General features: G+C 38.3%; 1 protein-coding gene across 9 annotated transcripts in view; it reads left to right on the plus strand.

The window, feature by feature from the left end:
• Nucleotides 1-17803, plus strand: part of LOC129739406 (AMP deaminase 2) — an 87333-nt gene that overhangs the window by 40087 nt on the left and 29443 nt on the right. For 4 of the 9 annotated variants that reach the window (XM_055730851.1, XM_055730843.1, XM_055730845.1 and 1 more), the window contains exons 2-3: nt 134-522; nt 10897-11131. In XM_055730851.1, the coding sequence (XP_055586826.1) occupies nt 390-522; nt 10897-11131 (368 nt within the window). In that variant the 5' untranslated portion in view covers nt 134-389. Of the gene's footprint in view, nt 1-115; nt 523-10548; nt 10792-10896; nt 11132-17803 lie in introns of those variants that run through there. The other 5 variants (XM_055730847.1, XM_055730846.1, XM_055730848.1 and 2 more) reach the window with 4 other exon arrangements.

Below are 17803 nucleotides of genomic sequence, written 5' to 3' on the forward strand. Positions count from 1 at the left end.
TCTCGAGCGCAAAAATTTTCACCTGTCAAAGCTTATTTGCCATTTACCGCCCTTAAAGTTCGGAAGTGTTGAATAACGAGCCGTCCATCTTAATCGGATTTGTTTTGATAACTAGATCTTTTTTCGCCTTAAGCCAAAAGTGCATTCGAAGCGAGCAGTGTGTGAAAGAACAGATACCAACCACAAATAAATACGTCAGGGAAAAATCTCCGGCCATAATTTTCCTCGTTCTGATATTTGATCGAGTATCAACTGTTTATAAATAGCCGTCTGGGTAGAAAAACAAAAAAAAAAAACAGAAAATTCGAATTATTTTCTCCCCTTTCGGTAAGTGTGAGAAGCGGAATTTTTCTTGAATCGGAAAGAGTCAAACACAGCAGGAAGGAAAAATGAGTGCCCGTGGAATGTTGCTCAAGTTCGACGCTCGGCGAGATTCTTCGCTGGATCAGATCGATCAGTTGGATAGGATGCTTAGTCCAAGATCGCCGCAAATCGTCATCAACGAGTACTTCGCACTGACAGGTAAGGAGGGATCGACTGCTGGAATGATTTGTGTGAAAATTATTGGTGGATTTGTGATTATATGGAAGCAAGTGACTAAGTGACAGTTTAATAATGCGCATCGCGATACAATTTTTCACGGATGAAAAATAACAGTTAAATCTGATGTAGAGTAACCATATCCTGCTACGCTAAAGAAAGTACATTGAGACCATTTTTAAAAACACTTAAGGACCGCGAAGGAATCTAAGCCGAGAAGCACCGAAATTTAGCATTCTTCATCTTATAACTCGCTAGACCAAATTGACAAATTCAGGACCTTTAGGTCCGAAGTGCGTTAAGTAAAACGCTTTTTACATAGAAGTATGACATTTTCAGCCTTTTAAATATTGTAAGTTATATGGCATATAAAATAATTAAAGATTTTTCGTTTGGAATACTCTTTCTAATAAAAGTGCACAATTTGAGTGTTAGTCTATAATCTTGTCAATTTGGATTTATTTAAAAAATTGGTATATCTAGCAATTGCTCTCTCAGACTTCAAAGGATCAACATCAAACATAAATAAATCATCCATTTCTAACAAACATAAACACGATAGTTGGAACAAGGCTTAAATAAATTTTATTTAAAAGGAAAATCAATCAAACCAATAACACCAACTTATGGACCATCTTGCCCCTCACATCGAAAAACCATCGGAATTGTTAGTGCTTGCAAAATTCAAATTTTCAATAGGTTGATCTGGCTTAGGCCTTTTGTCTATAGCACGATGGCCTCGCGTAAAGAAATAAATATGAACGCTATTATGTTAGCGAAAAAGCACAGAACAGCTTATCATACGACTTCTCAGATGAGAAAGAAAGCATGGACTATTTATTTTTTATTTAGCATTTATTTCTGAATTTAAGTCTTTAAATAAAACAACAATGTAACGCTGGGGTACAATATTAGCAAACAAAATTAGAGCTATACCGAATGTTTGGCCAACTGAAATCTCCTTATTTTTCCGTTGGTAAAATCGGTATCGATTTTTTAAAATGGCCAATGCGCCAAGAGTAAACAAATTCAGTTGCTTGCATAAACCTGTAAAATTTTCTATTTTGCATCTGAAAATATGATCATCTTGTAATTCTTTCGAATTTAGATAGTTTAGGGTAAGTGAGCCCTATTTTGGCATGGTCCTTTTCTTGGCATGCCAATATGTCTTTTCATGTTTTTCAGGTCCAAATTGAGTTAAAAAAAATGGAATATATTTTCATTGCGAAGAGAATAATTTGTTTCAAATCTGTGCATACCGAATTTTTTGATTGTTTGTACTTTATAAAAGTAGTTAATATTTTTCGATCAGCATCCGAGGCAATTATGTTGGAAATCACCGTATGAAAATCAGATGAACTCACCTTTCTAGTGCAACTGTTAAATTCACATGCGATTTCAAACGCGGACATTCATTAGAAAAATTTGCAATAAATACTCATGCCTACAGTTAAACTCGGCAAAAAATCAAAAAATACTAGAAAGACAAAAGAATTAATATTGATTTCGGTTTTGAATAAAAATTTAAAACTAATTTTGTTCCTTTTCTTGGCATGCAACTTCAATCGGAATACACCACCAGTGTTGGAAGCTGGAAAAAATACATGTTCATTAAAGAGGTATTTTTGGGCTGATGTTTGCCCTAAAAATTTATTTAAAACCACGCACAAATGTTTTCATACTAATTGGGTTGTATGATAAGACCGTTGCTATAAACTTAAGCTTCGAAATAAGTTGGAAAACATAAGTGATTCGACTAACTAAAAGTCATATCCAAGCATTTTAAATGCAAAAATCGCTATTTGGGAACCATGAATCGAAGGTACATTGGTATGCGTGCGAACAGCATTTGCATTGCAGTCTGCCGAGCAAATGCCACGTGGTCTCCTACAGTGGTTCGAAATAAAAAAAAAACTTAGTGAAATTAAGCAACTCACAAGACTCAAGATGTTTTTCTTATCTGAAAACTGTTATATCGATGGCAATTAATGACTTTAGTATATAAAATACATAATTAATTCAGTTTTGGAATCGTTTTCTTTTGTCTGGAAACCATATACTCAGATTTAATTTTTTGGATTTTTGTCCTAATTTTTTTTCTTGGAAGCAGAAGTTGGAAGTTCAGGAAAATATCGTTTTTTTTCCAATTATTCCTTAAAATATAAGATGTGAGTCGAATTAAAAAAATGTTTTAGCAAGGTTTACATTCTAACATCTATTTGGCGTGTCAAACCACTGCGCAACGCCCGGGCATTCGAGATGGATCTTGCTAGAAGCTCATAATATCAGCTAACAAATTCAAAAGGGCAAAGTTTCAAAATACCATTCAAGGAATTTTTCAATTTCTTACTTTATTCAGCCAAACTCCACAATATGAAGATAGTTGTTTGGTAGGAGACTTGCGATTGCGACCCATTGGTTTATTATACTTTTCCCAGATTGATTGGTTTTATTCAGATTTTATCAGTCCTTCATAAGTCACTTACTGTATACATATTGGAGAAATTTTTATAAAGTGTTCAGTTTAAAAAGTATGCTTACATAATAGGTTTGTTTAAATTTCATCAAAGGGATTTAATGTTCATAAAAAAGAGAAAGTTCAAACCTCTCGCTGAAATAATTCGTTTCTAAATTGGTCCCCCTGATGAAGGTTTGGTTGTCATTCATAAACCAATGATTCTTGTTCATACACAAATATTCTGAAACAACCTGAGGTGTTTATAATCATCACTTTGTTTAAATGAGTAAAAAGTTCAAAGTATCAAAAAATAAAAAAAAAATGCGGAAATTTTGAACTTCCGACTTTTTGAAATGGAAGCTTATTTTGTGCTTCCCTTTCAACCAAATTTCATCAATGTTTTCAAAAGCCTTTTTGTTGTATGAGTGAAGCCCGGTGTTCCATCGTCGAATAGAACTTTACGCTCTGCTGACGTCATTCTGTCAGTGGCCATATATTCAGAATAGCCAACGATTCTGTTAACTGTCAATTGAGCGTTGTTCGTAAAGATCTATTGCACATTGCTGGCGGCCAAGAATCGGATCATGCAAACGGCAAACAATTGGTACGGCGGCCAAGTAATTGGAGCGCCGCAGTGAATACTTTGCATGCATTTTGCTCACATTGATGTAAGTTCCATAGAGAAAACATATTTTTGTTGAACTCTAAGCAAGTAAGCAAGTAAATTCTTCAAAGGATGTTCTATGGTGCACTCAACAGGAAGGTTGGAATGTTAAAATAAATGGTAAACCATGCCTTACGTGCCAAGATCGGGTACATTTACCCTAATTTGATTTTTTTAACAACGCGAATAGCTCTTTTTAATGATTGTGTAGCCACGATGCCCTTTCACCCGATTCATCCAGGGGGCGAAAAGTACCTAATATTTGTTTTATTTTCATCTGCCAAGATTTTTTCCTCTCAAAATTTCATCGCGAACAAAAAGGAGAGAGCAAAAGGGCACAACATTATATTTTTGAACAATTGGAAGTAATAATCACTTGATTGCTAAATTTATCAATCGGATAGTGAAATTAAATTGATTTCAAAGGAGACCTTTAGAGACTTAGCTCAAAAAATTATTCAACGCAGTTAAATGGGAAATTGTGAATATTTTCTTAAATTTTGAAAGCGTTTCTTCAAACAAAGGTCTTGGCGTATTCGCCCCTTTCAAAAATTGATACCGAAATATTCTGCCCAATAGGCCAAATACCAATAAACCAATAAAACAAAATTCCATAAACCAGACTCTTAAGAGCTTACTCAGCTTTTAAAAAATCTTATAATCAAGCGGAAAAAGTTTTTCAGCTGGATAAAACTAATATGGATAGTTTATAGAAGTAGACGCCAAGCCAAAGAAATGTTGAATACGATGGGAAGAGAATTTTCATCTCATATGGAAACGAATATCATCCTGCAGTAGAACTCAGCATTAGTGTAAGAGCGTTTTTCAGTAAAGAATCGCTTTAGTATTCGAAAAATTATAAGCAAGGCGTTGTACCATAGAACACGTTTGTGCGTTCTAGCAAGTTGTGAAGCTCGAGAATCAATTTTAACTATCGTACTGTCAGATGAACTCCTAACGAACTTTGTGGGTTCACTCTGAACTTTTTTGGAGCTTCCATGCGAATTGAGTTTTTTCGAAAATCTCTCATGGATTTTAACATTCTTTAAAACTTTTTCAGTTGTGTTCTGAATTTCTGGCAGTACTACTTTTTACTACTAGCTTTTTCGCTTCTTGTAATTTTCTGTTCAACTGTCTGACATAACTCTCTAGCCATCCAGCAATAAAAATCTCAAAATTTTATTCAACTGCTATGCCTACACTCAAGGCTGCCGAAAAAGTTCTGTGTTTTTATGCGAAAAATAATCTGACATTCTATGATTTAACACAAAGATTCAGTAATGGTAATTTCTTTGAAAGTCATGAACAATTTTAGTATTTTTCACACTTTTTTTTGTTAAAAATTAATAAACATTACCATAATGAATATATTTTCCCAAAACAAAGTTTAAAATCCAAAATCTATGTTGAATTAAATTATTTTTTCGAAAATACGTTCAAAATTCAAGAAATCTGTGAATATTTTCAAAATTCTGTGTTCTGTGACACAGAATCTGTGATAAAAATTCGCTCGAAATTCTGTTAAATTAAAGATTTTTCTGTGATTTCAATAACTGTGCCTACACCACGCGTAAGCTTGGGATATCTGTTATGCCATTTAATCCTAAATTTCATGAAATTAAATAAAAATTAAGGGGATCCGTAAAATGGGATGAAACTAAACAAATTTTGAACAGTTTCCATAATATTTCTGTCAAAGCTTAGCTCCCGATTTGTTTTGGATCACATTTGTCCCGCAGCTGTCTTTTAGTGGCTTGCAAAGTTCGTATTAAATCACCTTATATTTTAAGCGTTTGCATGATAAAAAAAAGTAAAAAACATTTTTTTAATGATAAAAAATGGTCTCATGAGAATACTCAATAACAATCTATTGTGTATGCCTATACGAAGTTTATTTTCATTTTTAAATGTGAAAAAAAAGTTATGGAAAAAAACCATTTGATTTTGGCACGGTTCGATTTTGGGCAATACAAAGTTTTTAAGCGTGTTGTCAAAAACGAATAAGTCAATGTTTTACGATGTCGCGTCCGACAAATCGCTCTCACTATGTCATCGACCTTAAACTGCGCCGCGCGTGAGGTGACGGCAGTCGAGTCACCTTATGGTCACCAGCAGGGTTCCCAACATTTTTTTTTAAATCAGGGAACTGATGAAATACAAATCAGGCTACATTAAAGTAACGGAAATTTCGCTTAAAGCGATGACTTTTTATTGGTCATCGCACTACATTTTCACTCTAATATGTATTGTGCGCTTACTTGGTTGACAAATTTTACTGAATTAAAGCAATCGAAAGATTCCCTTTAATTCCCTTTTTTAAATATGAACTGAAGGGAGTCTTTCGATTGGTTTGATTCAGCCATATTTTCACTTTTTAACTTCAGCAATGGTACCTAATCCAAAACCTTACTACCCATTTTTCATCACATTTGCAAAAATCAGACAAAATCAGGCATATTTTCAAAAATCAGGGAAATTCAACGGCTTATCAGGTTGTCAGGCTGAGCCTCGAAAAATCAGGGAAATCTTGAAAAATCATGCGCATTGGCATCTCTGGTCACCAGTGCGTAAACTCGCTTCGGAAAAAATCTTTCTGCTGATTTATACCAAGTTTCAATGCGTTATGCGTTATCTTCGTTCCAATAAATACCTCAATGCACACAAAACGAAGAGAACAGTTCTGCATTGATGTTTTCGAACATCGCAGTAATAAAATCACACAACAAAACTATAGAACGAAGCTTTCCCGCTCAATTCCCCTTCCCACATCCCTACCACTTCTAACCACGTCCCGCTGCGTTGTCCGATTGAAGTGTTCGGCTGCCGAACGAACACAAGTTTGAATTTATCGTTTTGCTGATGTTTCTCTTGCTTGATTGCAGAACTCACCCGAGTTTATCCGAAGCCTACTTAGGTAAAGGGTGATACGGTCAAAATTTGGTCAAGGGAAAACGCGTGTGAATCGGTGAAATCGTTTATTTAAAAATCAAATTAAATTTCTTTTTCAAGTTTCATTAGTATAAAATTCAGGAAAAATATTCAGTTAGGCTTCCGCTTTTCCAAATCCGAATATCCGAGCCTTACGCTTAACCCCTGCCATCAGATTTTGTACAGCCACCTTGTCCACCTTCTTCGCCGCAGAAAGCCAGTTTTCCTTGAACTGCTGCTCGTCCTTAGCAGATTTTTTGGTCTTCTTTAGGTTCCGCTTGACAATAGCCCAGTATTTCTCAATTGGGCGGAGCTGTGGCGTGTTGAGAGGATTCTTGTCCTTGGGAACCACCTGCACGTTGTTGGCGGCGTACCACTCCATGGCCTTTTTACCGAAATGGCAAGATGCCAAATCCGGCCAAAACAGTACGGAACAACCGTGTTTCTTCAGGAAAAGCAGCAGACGTTTATTCAAACACTCTTTCGAGTAAATTTCTTGGTTGACAGTCCCGGAAGCTATGAAAATGCTGCTTTTCAAGCCACAGGTACAGATGGCTTGCCAAACCAGATATTTCTTCGCGAACTTTGACAGTTTCATGTGCTTGGAAATATCTTTCCCCTTCCTTTTGCCGTATAAAACTCCTGTCCCGGAAGCTGCTTGTAGTCGGCTTTGACGTAGGTTTCGTCGTCCATTACCACGCAGTCAAACTTCGTCAGCATCGTCGTGTACAGCCTCCGGGATCGCGCTTTGGCCGTCGTATTTTGTTTATCGTCGCGATTTGGAGTCACTAACTTCGTGTAAGTCAATAGTCCGGCTCGTTTTTTGGCTCGATGCACGGTTGTAGACGATACACCCAGCTTATTTGCGTCTCAGCGGCTTCTGGTTTTCGATTTCCCCCCGATCCAGACTTCCTGGCTGTCGACAAACGTTCCCCAAACACTTTAATTAAATTTTTAACGGTTGATTTGGCAACTTTTAGCGATTTTTCCAGCTTTGCGTGCGAGTAGCTCGAATTTTCGCGATACGCGAGCAAAATTTTGATACGCTGCTCTTCTTCCTTGGACGGCATTTTGACAACTGAAGAGTGAATTCCAAAATCAAAATAGGAGCAACATTCTACACACACACACACACACCTTCAAAATGAGGGGTGTTCAGGTTTTTTAAATGCAAAATTGAAAGGAATACGTCAAGTGGATATTGACCAAATTTTGACCGTATCACCCTTTATCAGCTTTTCGAGAATCGATGGGCGAGTATGTAGACTTGCGATTGTAACATGTCTGATTGTCTCGAGACTCATGTCACCTTATACCTGTTGAAACTCACGAGGCGATTTGCGTATTGAGAATCACTAGTGGAACTAGTAATCGCACACCCATAAAAGAGGTTGCGAAATTCCTATGCCTATTTAGGGAAGAATGACATTAAAATGTTAAATTCCCATAAAAAAAATCTTATGCCTATTAAGCGAATCTCTGTGCTGGAAATGCGCTGAAAAGTGTACTGTGCCAAAGATGATATGTTTGAAAAAGCTCTACTGGCATAAGGACTCGAGCTCCCAAGCAAAATGATGCATCACCACGACATTCAAGCGGACCAAGAAAAACATTTTATTAGATTTTCATTCTATTTGATAATTCATCCCAGAAACAAGAAAATATTTATAAAAAAAAACAAAATGCCGAATAGAAGTGGGAATTGAACTCATAACATCATTTTTATATCTTCTTTGCCAATCCGACATCTCAACCAGTGTACAACCTGGGTCTGCTGTAGGATGAGGGATATTTGTCATAGGCTTTCTGCCACCGACCAATCACCAAGCCACATACAACATTGGCTTTCTGGCGTTTGACTGACCTCCTTTCAAAGTAGTCCCCTTAGTCTTCTGAAGGAAACGGGAAAGGGAATGGATTCGCATTGAAAGCCGGGCAGCTTGACCGGTGGATTGAAATAAAGGAATGTTATTATTTTTTTTTTGCATGCACAGTGCTCGGTTCGCTGGCTGCCTGGTATTGGCCGGTATTTATTTCCATCCTGTTTTGTTCTATGATGGGATAGGGAGGGACGTGAAAACGTTTTTATTCTGTATCCTTCAGTCATACGCAATGCGGCTGCGCTAGGAGGATAATGCCAGTCGCGTTCTTTTCTCAATCCAAATACGGTATGATATTGATTACTCATGATTGGCATATAGGCTGAATTTTGGGTGTGCAAGAGTCAAAGTTATTTCTTAATATCTACTATGTAAAACTGAATAAAAATGCTTCTACAAACTATTTGAATAGCTGCAATATATATAACTGCATTTTAGGCGTTTTCTAGTATTCCTAAGGTTTGAAAGAGGTTTTGGAGAAATTTTTTTTCAAGAAATTTGACATTTGAGCTGTAATACTTTATCAAACTGCTTCAGTTCTTCATTAACATGACGTAAAATGATAAAACTAAGATTCTAGATTGAATTTGAATTAAAAAAAACAGAGTTTTCGTTCAAAAATAATTTTTTTTTTAATCAATCACACACTTTTTCTCAGTTTTAAGTCGTAGATGGTAGCACTATGTTGCTGATAAACGAAATTGAGACCCATTTTGGACAATCCTGGATTAATTAAGGGGTCCTGGATAATTTTGGTCCAGAAATAAGCACATGGAACTGCGAAAACTTTAAGATCACTTAATCAAAAAATAACATTTGCATCAAGGTCACTAAAAAGCTAATTTCTTGGACCGATAATCTGAATAATGTTGTTCATTCCGATGGAACATGATTGACCAGATGGCTATCTGAATTATTAGTTCGATTTGTAATTGAATCGGAAGTTGAGATGAGCAGAAACTTCGGCGGTGGCAAATTCTGGTGCTGGTGGATTTTGAAACAAAAAACAGAATAGCTGTGCTGGGAAACTCATTCAAAATAATAAATATGGGTCTAAATAAACTCGAAATATCAATATTGAGACACAAATAGGTATTAACTACAAGATAGTGCTGCTACCTACGACTTGAAACTGGAAAAAGTGTGGTTTTCTAAAAAAAAATCTAATTAAAAATTAACTCAGAACATTTGTTACATCGTTTTACTTCAAGTTAATGATGAAATTAAGCTGTTTGATAAGGTATTATAGCTAGAATATCAATTAAGAATTTCAAGTTTATGTCTAAAATGCAGTTATCTTTTCAAATAGTTTGTAGAAGCATTATTATTCATATTAAATTTTAAGAAATAATTGTGATTATTGTAGAAAAACATAAGTAAATAGTATTATTCTTATTGCTATTTTTTATCATATTTTTGGTCCTCAATGCCAATTGCTTCTTCCAACAAAAAATCTTATTCATGATCCGTTGAACAATTTAAAAAAAATGTGAAAGAAAATTTTGATGATTTTCAATCACATCGACAAGCATAAAACATAGCGGTGCTATTCTTGTTTTGCTCACTGTAAAAAGAAATCATGTATCTATAATGATCTTCTTAAAGAACGCTTCACAGCCATAAGACGTTGCAATTTTTTCATAAAACCGTTATATTTTCAAATTGGATTGAAAATGTTTGTTTTGTTGCCCATTACAAGAAATGTTTTCATTGCATAAAAATTTTTACGATTGGAATGTTGTACGGTTAAACCCGTTTGAAGCCAGTTATTTTAAAAAGCAAATCTCCCTTCAGATGCACCGTTGGGCAAGATTTTCAGTTTGTTTTCTAGATTCCGTTTAGAGGAATATATTTATGCTGCCCGGCAGGGTGCCGATCGATAACGAATGGCGGACCGCGTCGATGACTGGGAAAGGTCAGCAGCGTCGTCTCCGTTTTCTTCTTAGAGTTGTTTGCTGGCTCTGTAATCGCAATCTCTTTCTTTCTTTCTCCACTGTTTGTGTACTGACAATCTTCATCTCTTCGCGGCGCGATCTCTGCGTTCCAGACCTTGACTGGACCAGTCAGTGTCGCGGGGTTGTTTGAGAGGTTGTCTCCTTACAGCTGGTAGCTTTTGGGCAGTTTAAGTTGGCCTTCAGTTAGGATCGGATAGTTCGGATTGTTGTGGGAGTGAATTCCAGATCGGTGGATCAATATGTCTAAGGGCTACAAAACTAAAGAAATGAATTTCAACAAACAAGATTCTCGGTCCTCCATGCAAGTTGTTGTGGATCAGCAGCTGGTGGAGAAATTAAAACGCATTGATAGCTCTGATTCCGATGGTGACGTGTCCATAATTGCATCTAATTTCCCTTTTGATATTAATAACATACAGCTTATTCTCACAGATTGTGCTAATCAAGTTTTTCTCATTTCTCCTCTTGCAGCCCAGGGCAATGAATCGCCCGCAATTCACAGTGCCAACAGCAACGTGGCCGGAACCGGAATCGGCCTGGGAGGAGGCGGTGGGGGAGGATCTCTCAGCCTGTCGCAGGAAAATTTAGCTGCCGCAGCCATTGCCGGAGGGTTATCGAATGAGATTTCGGCCCCATATGAAGTGCCACAGTTCCCGATCGAGCAGATCGAAAACAAGTTGCAGCTGCAGCGGCAGCTGAATGCCAAGTGAGTAGATTCTGGGTTTTTTTTCTAGTTTTTTTTCTCTAAGAATGGTCAAAAAATTATGTTTGAGTTGTCAATACAATTGGACCTTTATGGGGGGAAAGAAACGATTATTTCCAAATATCTGCAATCACAAACTTTCACAATTATTGGATGGAACACTGAAATTTCTGCTAGCGAGTTGACTTTTTTTTATAAATTAAGTTGTAAGTGAATTTCTATAGTTGAGTTTTTAGTTATTTTCCTCACTTTAAGTGGTCAAACTAAATTGCGTGTAAATCTTCAAGTCTTCTAAGCAAGCAGGCAGACGATCGAAACCCGATCTCAGTATACATATCACACTTTCTGTGGGTTGGTGGTATTAGCATTTTTAAGATGCTAGCCATCATATTCTCGAAAAATGTACGCTTAGAGTTAAGAAAAAGGAATCTCTTCGAGGTAACATTAAATTTCAATAACATCCTTAATGTTTTGGTGTCCGTCAAACCGATTATTTGTTTATTAAAAATAATCAAAGTATCTTTCTTTTTGTAGTTAAAACGTAAATGAAGAGAAAAAACAAGTTTAGATTCCGGTCGGCCGGTAGTACAAATTTGCGAGCCTTTTGTTTGACGCCTGCCATCAGGTTTTGTACAGTCACCTTATCAACTTTCTTTGCCGCAGAACGCCAGTTTGCTTTGAACTGCTACTCGTTGTAGCATTTTTTTTGGGTTTATTTAAGGTTCTGCTTATCTATCGCCCAATATTATCGATTGAGCGAATTTCTTGTGTGTTGAGAGGGTTCTCATCCTGTTTACGGATTGCATTTCAAGGCACGGCGAGCCACCGCGTCTTCCAACAATGCGCTTCTGCGTCAAAACTCCAGCATAAATACCCTGCCTCTTGTTACGATTCAAGACTAAAAGACCTCTCCCCTGACGGCTTCAGGTTCTGCCTTTACTCGTAACTCAAGACTCGATTGGTTACCACGACTATCGTGCGCTTCCCCTCTGTTCGAGACCATTCTAGAGACCAATGCAATGACCTCTTCTCTAATGACTTGAGGTCTTGGCTCCGCTTGGTTTGGTTTGAGGCCCTCTCCTCCGTCTGAATGACGATCGAGAGCATCCTAGACTCACGTTTCTCACAGCACACGTCCGGGGCTTCACGAATCTACTCGAATGATTTCCAATGAAGATGTCTTCGTACACCGATTCGAGTGACTCACCCGCCGACGACGTGAAGTCACTCTGTCCGAGAGTATTCCGTGGCGTGAATTCTCTTCTCCCTACGAGTTCGACTCAGTCAGTTCTTCCACGAACAGGTTGTCCACGTTTCTCTCCCAATGCAATACTTCGACGAAGCCGTTCTGGTTGAATTGTGTTGTCTTCCAGAGTCGTTCACCTAAGGTAGACTCACGTCTACCTGTCCGCGTACTAGAGCCTAACCTATAGCGGATCACGAAGTGATCGCTATGTTTGTAGCCATCGCTCACCATCCAATCGCACACCAACCCCGGGCTACCGAAGGTGACATCTATGGTTTAATCGATCCCGTTCCTGTGGTAGGTTCTGGTGTTGCCTACCTTCGCCAGGTCCACATTCAGCCTTGCTAGCACCAGCATATCCCACTTCTGTCTTGTCCAGTGCAGTCTAAAGGGTGAAACGGTCAAAATTTGGTCAATATCAACTTGACGTATTTCTTTCGATTTTGTGTGTGTGTGTAGAATGTTGCTCCTATTTTGATTTTGGAATTCACTCTTCAGATGTCAAAATGCCATCCAAGGAAGAAGAGCAGCGTATCAAAATTTTGCTTGCGCATCGCGAAAATCCGAGCAACTCGCACACAAAGCTGGCAAAATCGCTAAAAGTTGCAAAATCAACCGTTACAAATGTAATTAAAGTGTTTGGGGAACGTTTGTCGACAGCCAGGAAGTCTGGATCGGGGTCAAATCGAAAACCGGAAGCCGCTGAGACGACAAACAGAGTTGCTGGTAGTTTCAAGCGAAACCCCAACCTCTCTCTCCGAGATGCCGCAAATAAGCTGGGTGTATCGTCTACAACCGTGCATCGAGCCAAAAAACGAGCCGGACTATCGACTCACAAGAAGGTAGTGACTCCAAATCGCGATGATAAACAAAATACGACGGCCAAAGCGCGATCCCGGAGGCTGTACACGACGATGCTGACGAAGTTGACTGCGTGGTAATGGACGACGAAACCTACGTCAAAGCCGACTACAAGCATCTTCCGGGACAGGAGTTTTATACGGCAAAAGGAAGGGGAAAGGTAGCAGATATTTTCAAGCATATGAAACCAGGCTTCATTTTGCTCATCTTGACCAAAAAGAGACAGTGAACTTTTTTGCTCCGAATAATTGTGAGTCCAATTTTAATGAGCATTTCATCATCTGCCGCTGAGTGAGCAGTGAAAAAATTTTTCTCTAACGAATGATCACTCTTCTACTATCAGAGCCCTGTTGGTGTGTGACTCTGAAAACATCTCATCAGCGCTACGTATGATCAGTGAAATGAATTGCTCAGTGAAGGCAAGGGCATAGTTCCGCTATTCTCATCGCTCTAAAGAGAAAAAGAAATGCAAATGGCATATGAAATTTGGCCGTTTCACCAAATCACGTGAACAGCTTTAAAATGTGATTGAACCGTCCTCTTTCTACCTGGAATTATGAACATTGGCCCCAGCATTTGTCAACCTGCTTTAATGCTGGAGCCGTTCAATAATTCTGGCATGCGGAGGTAAAAAAGTTAGAAACTTTTGGAAATTTCAGACATTTTGGGGGCATTGGAGTTTGAAAAAAATATATTTTTGATTCCGACATTGAGAACTCTGACAATCATAAATTAAAGAATTTGACAGGCCGAAAGTAAAATTCAGTTAGTGCTGAAATAAACCACAACCGAAGCATAACAACTCTGTTCGGTCGTTGATTTCTCAGCCAGCAATTGTGAAGCCAACATTACCGGTTTGTGTTTTTTTGCAGTTGAACGATAGAAGATACCAAACTCGACCTAATGACATCAAAATATGTTCAGAAATGTTAAAAAATACCAACATAACATTATGAAAACAAAATGACGTATGCGCCATTTCTACTCAACGTGACGTAAGTTTAATAAAAATATGTTTGCAACGCTTTGATTACGTCTCAAAGTAACAATGAGTGAGAGGACCATAATAAAATACTGTTTTTGTCTAATTATTTAATTCAACGAATTAAAATTACTAGTAATTTACAAGTGACAGCTTCAGGACTAATAGAAATGAGGGACAAAACTTTTATACCTTTATACTTGTAAAATTATAATTAATTTTAAAAGATGTCAACGGCTTTGCCTATTCACGAGGAGGTTGGGAAGAACGGAAGGAGGTGGGTTTGAGTCTTAATTAAGTCCTTGTGTTTCATATTTTTTGCATAATGAATGACGCGTTTTAGTGCGTACATACTTGGTGAACAGCTTTGCTTTCATCTGTTAGATTGTAAGCATATGAAAATGCTTTTTTGAAACCTGAACCAGGAATATCAGGCTCGACCCGTCGGCGGTTAACGTCCTGGCGAAGGCTGTGCTGGAGTATGAAGACCCTTTTCTTATCCAGGGAAAGTTTCCAATACTCTTCATTTGTTTTAGTTCTCCTCACTGTGGAAATGTGATTCGAGCAATTGAATTCACATTTACATGTTGTGAGGGTCACATTATGCTTCCGTTTCCTGTTTGCCACAGATTCCAAATGCTTTGTTTCACGCTTCGTTAGTCCAGGAACTTGTTCTATTACCGGAGTATCCTCAAGCTCACTCTCGCTCATGCTACCGTACTCAGCTATAAACTAGGTACTTTTTTTTTGTTCAGATACAGCTACCATCCACGAACCGCGAATATTTGACTGATTGTGAAAGAAAATATCTGGAAATGGTTCGTCGCATGCTACGATGGATGTACGTCATTTGGTCTTGGAAACTGTGAAAAGCTCAGTACTGAAAATTTTACTCGCTGGCGCATACGTCAGATTGCCAGATTACGGCAGTGATGAACATTTCTCCGTGCGAGAATGAAATTAGGTGACTGCGTTTTTGAAATGCTCTGCAACAAAACGTGGGCTGCTTGATCGCTTTAAGTGTGAGAAAGCATATTTCTCCCAGGCGTTTGACAAGCAGATGAGAAAAAGTGAGCAAAAATCAAGAGAATCCTCAAAGGCGCTTATATATCAAACGTGTCACCCGCAGTTCCTCCTCTGTTGTGACCTCGTCCTGGTTTTTAATCCGGATGGTCACTTCTTTACGGCGGGCCCATAGCTCGGCCTTATCACCAAGAACTTCGGCCGCCTTAATCGTGAAGGTTCCGCTGGAGTTTCCCGCCAGACGTTATCGACGAGGTTCACGTCTGTACGCATCTGTCTTAGGACATCTGCGTACGTGCCCTCGGGTGCCTTGGCAACCATCGCCTCTGCCCTCTCCCTGGCGCGACGTTAGCGTCGTTGGGGTCGGGGTTTGGCTTTTTTCGTCTCCGCATCCCTAGGTCACCCCTTGCTACCGTCTGCCCCACGGTATTTCGCTCGTAGGCTCACCTGTATTCTCTGCAGAGCCTTTTCCCCTTCTTTTTGCTCTAGCCACAGGATCCTGCCGGACACACGGATCTTGGGCTCTTTTCTCAAGGTCCCCGGAGTTCACTTGGGGACCCTCTCTTGCGTTTGCCATGACCGGCAGACACCATTCATTGACCTTCTTCGGGCGGATGGTGTCTGCCCTCAAAGGGGTCTCTGCTTGCCCGCGTTCTTTAGTTTTGGCATCGGGTTCCGCAATACTTTTCACCACAGCTTTATTGGTTGCGATTGAAAGCTGCATCTCCCTGGCTAGCTTTTTGCGTTTTTTTAAAGTGGATATTGGACTTCCCCTTTACACATTCTCTCGGCCGTATATCTGCGATAATGCAGCCAGAATACAGCCAAAACAGCACAGACAAGACAGGTTTCTTCAGGAAACTTGTTTGCTTTTGAAGACACTCTTTTACGTAAATTTCCTGGTAGACGGTCTCGGTTGAGAAAATGTCGCTTTTCAGCTTGCCAAACGAGATATTTCTTGGCAAACTAGGATAGTTTTATATGCTTTCCGGTTGCTGCATAATACTCTTGTCCACGAAGCTGTCTGGAATCTGCCTTGGTATAGGTTCTGTCGTCCATTACCACGCAATTTAACTGGGTCAACAATATCGTTTACAGCTTCCGAGATCTCGTTTATGCCGTAAGGGTTTGCTTTTCGTTGCGATTTAGAGTCAATGAAGTTTTCATTTTGCTGTGTATAGGTGTCAGACAATAAGAATTTTAAAAGCTTTTCTACTATCCTATATTCATTGCATAGTTAAAGGCGCGATTTTCCAATTTTCTGATATAAGCTCTTTCTCGAGTCCTTTTTATCAGAAAATTTTTTGGATAGTCATTGGATAAATATTATTAAATTCGTGCTTGGCAATAATCAACAAAAATTCAGAGGAAAAATGTATCTATTTGGACTCGAGGGATCAACTGAACCCATAACATACATTTTAGAAAAACATTTTCCTAAAAAAAATTGAGATTTTACTATTGTCTTGAAAATATGGCATCAAGAAGTTCTTAATATTATCGAAGGATTGATGTATTGGAATCAATATTTTATTTTAATTTTTCGTTTGGGAAACATTTTGAAATGATAAAAAAAACATCTTAAAGTCAGATTTTGTTAGATTTTTTAAACAAAGTGCAATACTCAAAAAATAAAAATTTTCAATTTTTTTGAGAAAGCAGGTTTGTTGATTTGTTCTGTTTGGCAAATTTTTCCACAATATTTGATCTATGTAAGACATGCCAGTTTCGAGATAAAGCTAAGGAATGAAGTATCCCCAGGGATCAAGTATCCTCATTCTCCCCTATTCACTTCGTGAAATGAAAAAGGATATCATTTTCAAGAAGAGTGTAACTAAGCTCATAAAAAATCATGCTTCCTTTCTCCTGCTGTTTTATAAGCTAATGATTACGCTGATAGCGATATGACCTGTCGTATAACAATTTAGGAATTTTAATTACACTGAAACAGAACGTTCCGACGTTCAAAAGTCACCATCGAAAAATAGCTCATTAAACCCGTAAACTACCGGGTTGCATGATAGAACCACGTGACCTTACTAATGTTAGGACTCGGACGGAAAGAAAGTCCATTGCTGGCGCTTTTTTCAGCAGCGTCTTCCTTTCCGCACCAGGATTAATTCCAAGAGCTCCCCGTCATGCAATACTATTTTCCCGCTTTCCTTTAGATGAGAGTGTCAAAGAATTGCGTGAGCTCACCCGCCAATCAACCCCCACAAGTCGAGCTGGACTAGAAGAAAAAAATAAAACCAACATCGGCGTTGTCCTAGGCTTCGTCTTCGGATGCACCCGGGTTTTTTTTTTACTTAACCCTTGAGCGTCCCTAATTTTTTTTAATGAATTAAATGACAATTTACCCTCGTTTACCATCTGGTTCAGGTAGTACACTGGTAAAGCTGTAGGTTTGCAAGATGAAGGTAAAAGTTGTTGTGGGTTCGTTTCTCACTAATCATAGGCATTTTTTTCATTAACTTGTTTCTGGAAAGAATTATCCAATAGGATGAAAATCTCATGAACTGTTTTTTTTGTTTCTCTTGAATCATTGAAAAGAGATGGAAAATAT

The sequence above is a fragment of the Uranotaenia lowii genome, chromosome 1 (genome assembly GCF_029784155.1).
Source record: "Uranotaenia lowii strain MFRU-FL chromosome 1, ASM2978415v1, whole genome shotgun sequence".
Classification (NCBI taxonomy): Eukaryota; Metazoa; Arthropoda; class Insecta; order Diptera; family Culicidae; genus Uranotaenia; species Uranotaenia lowii.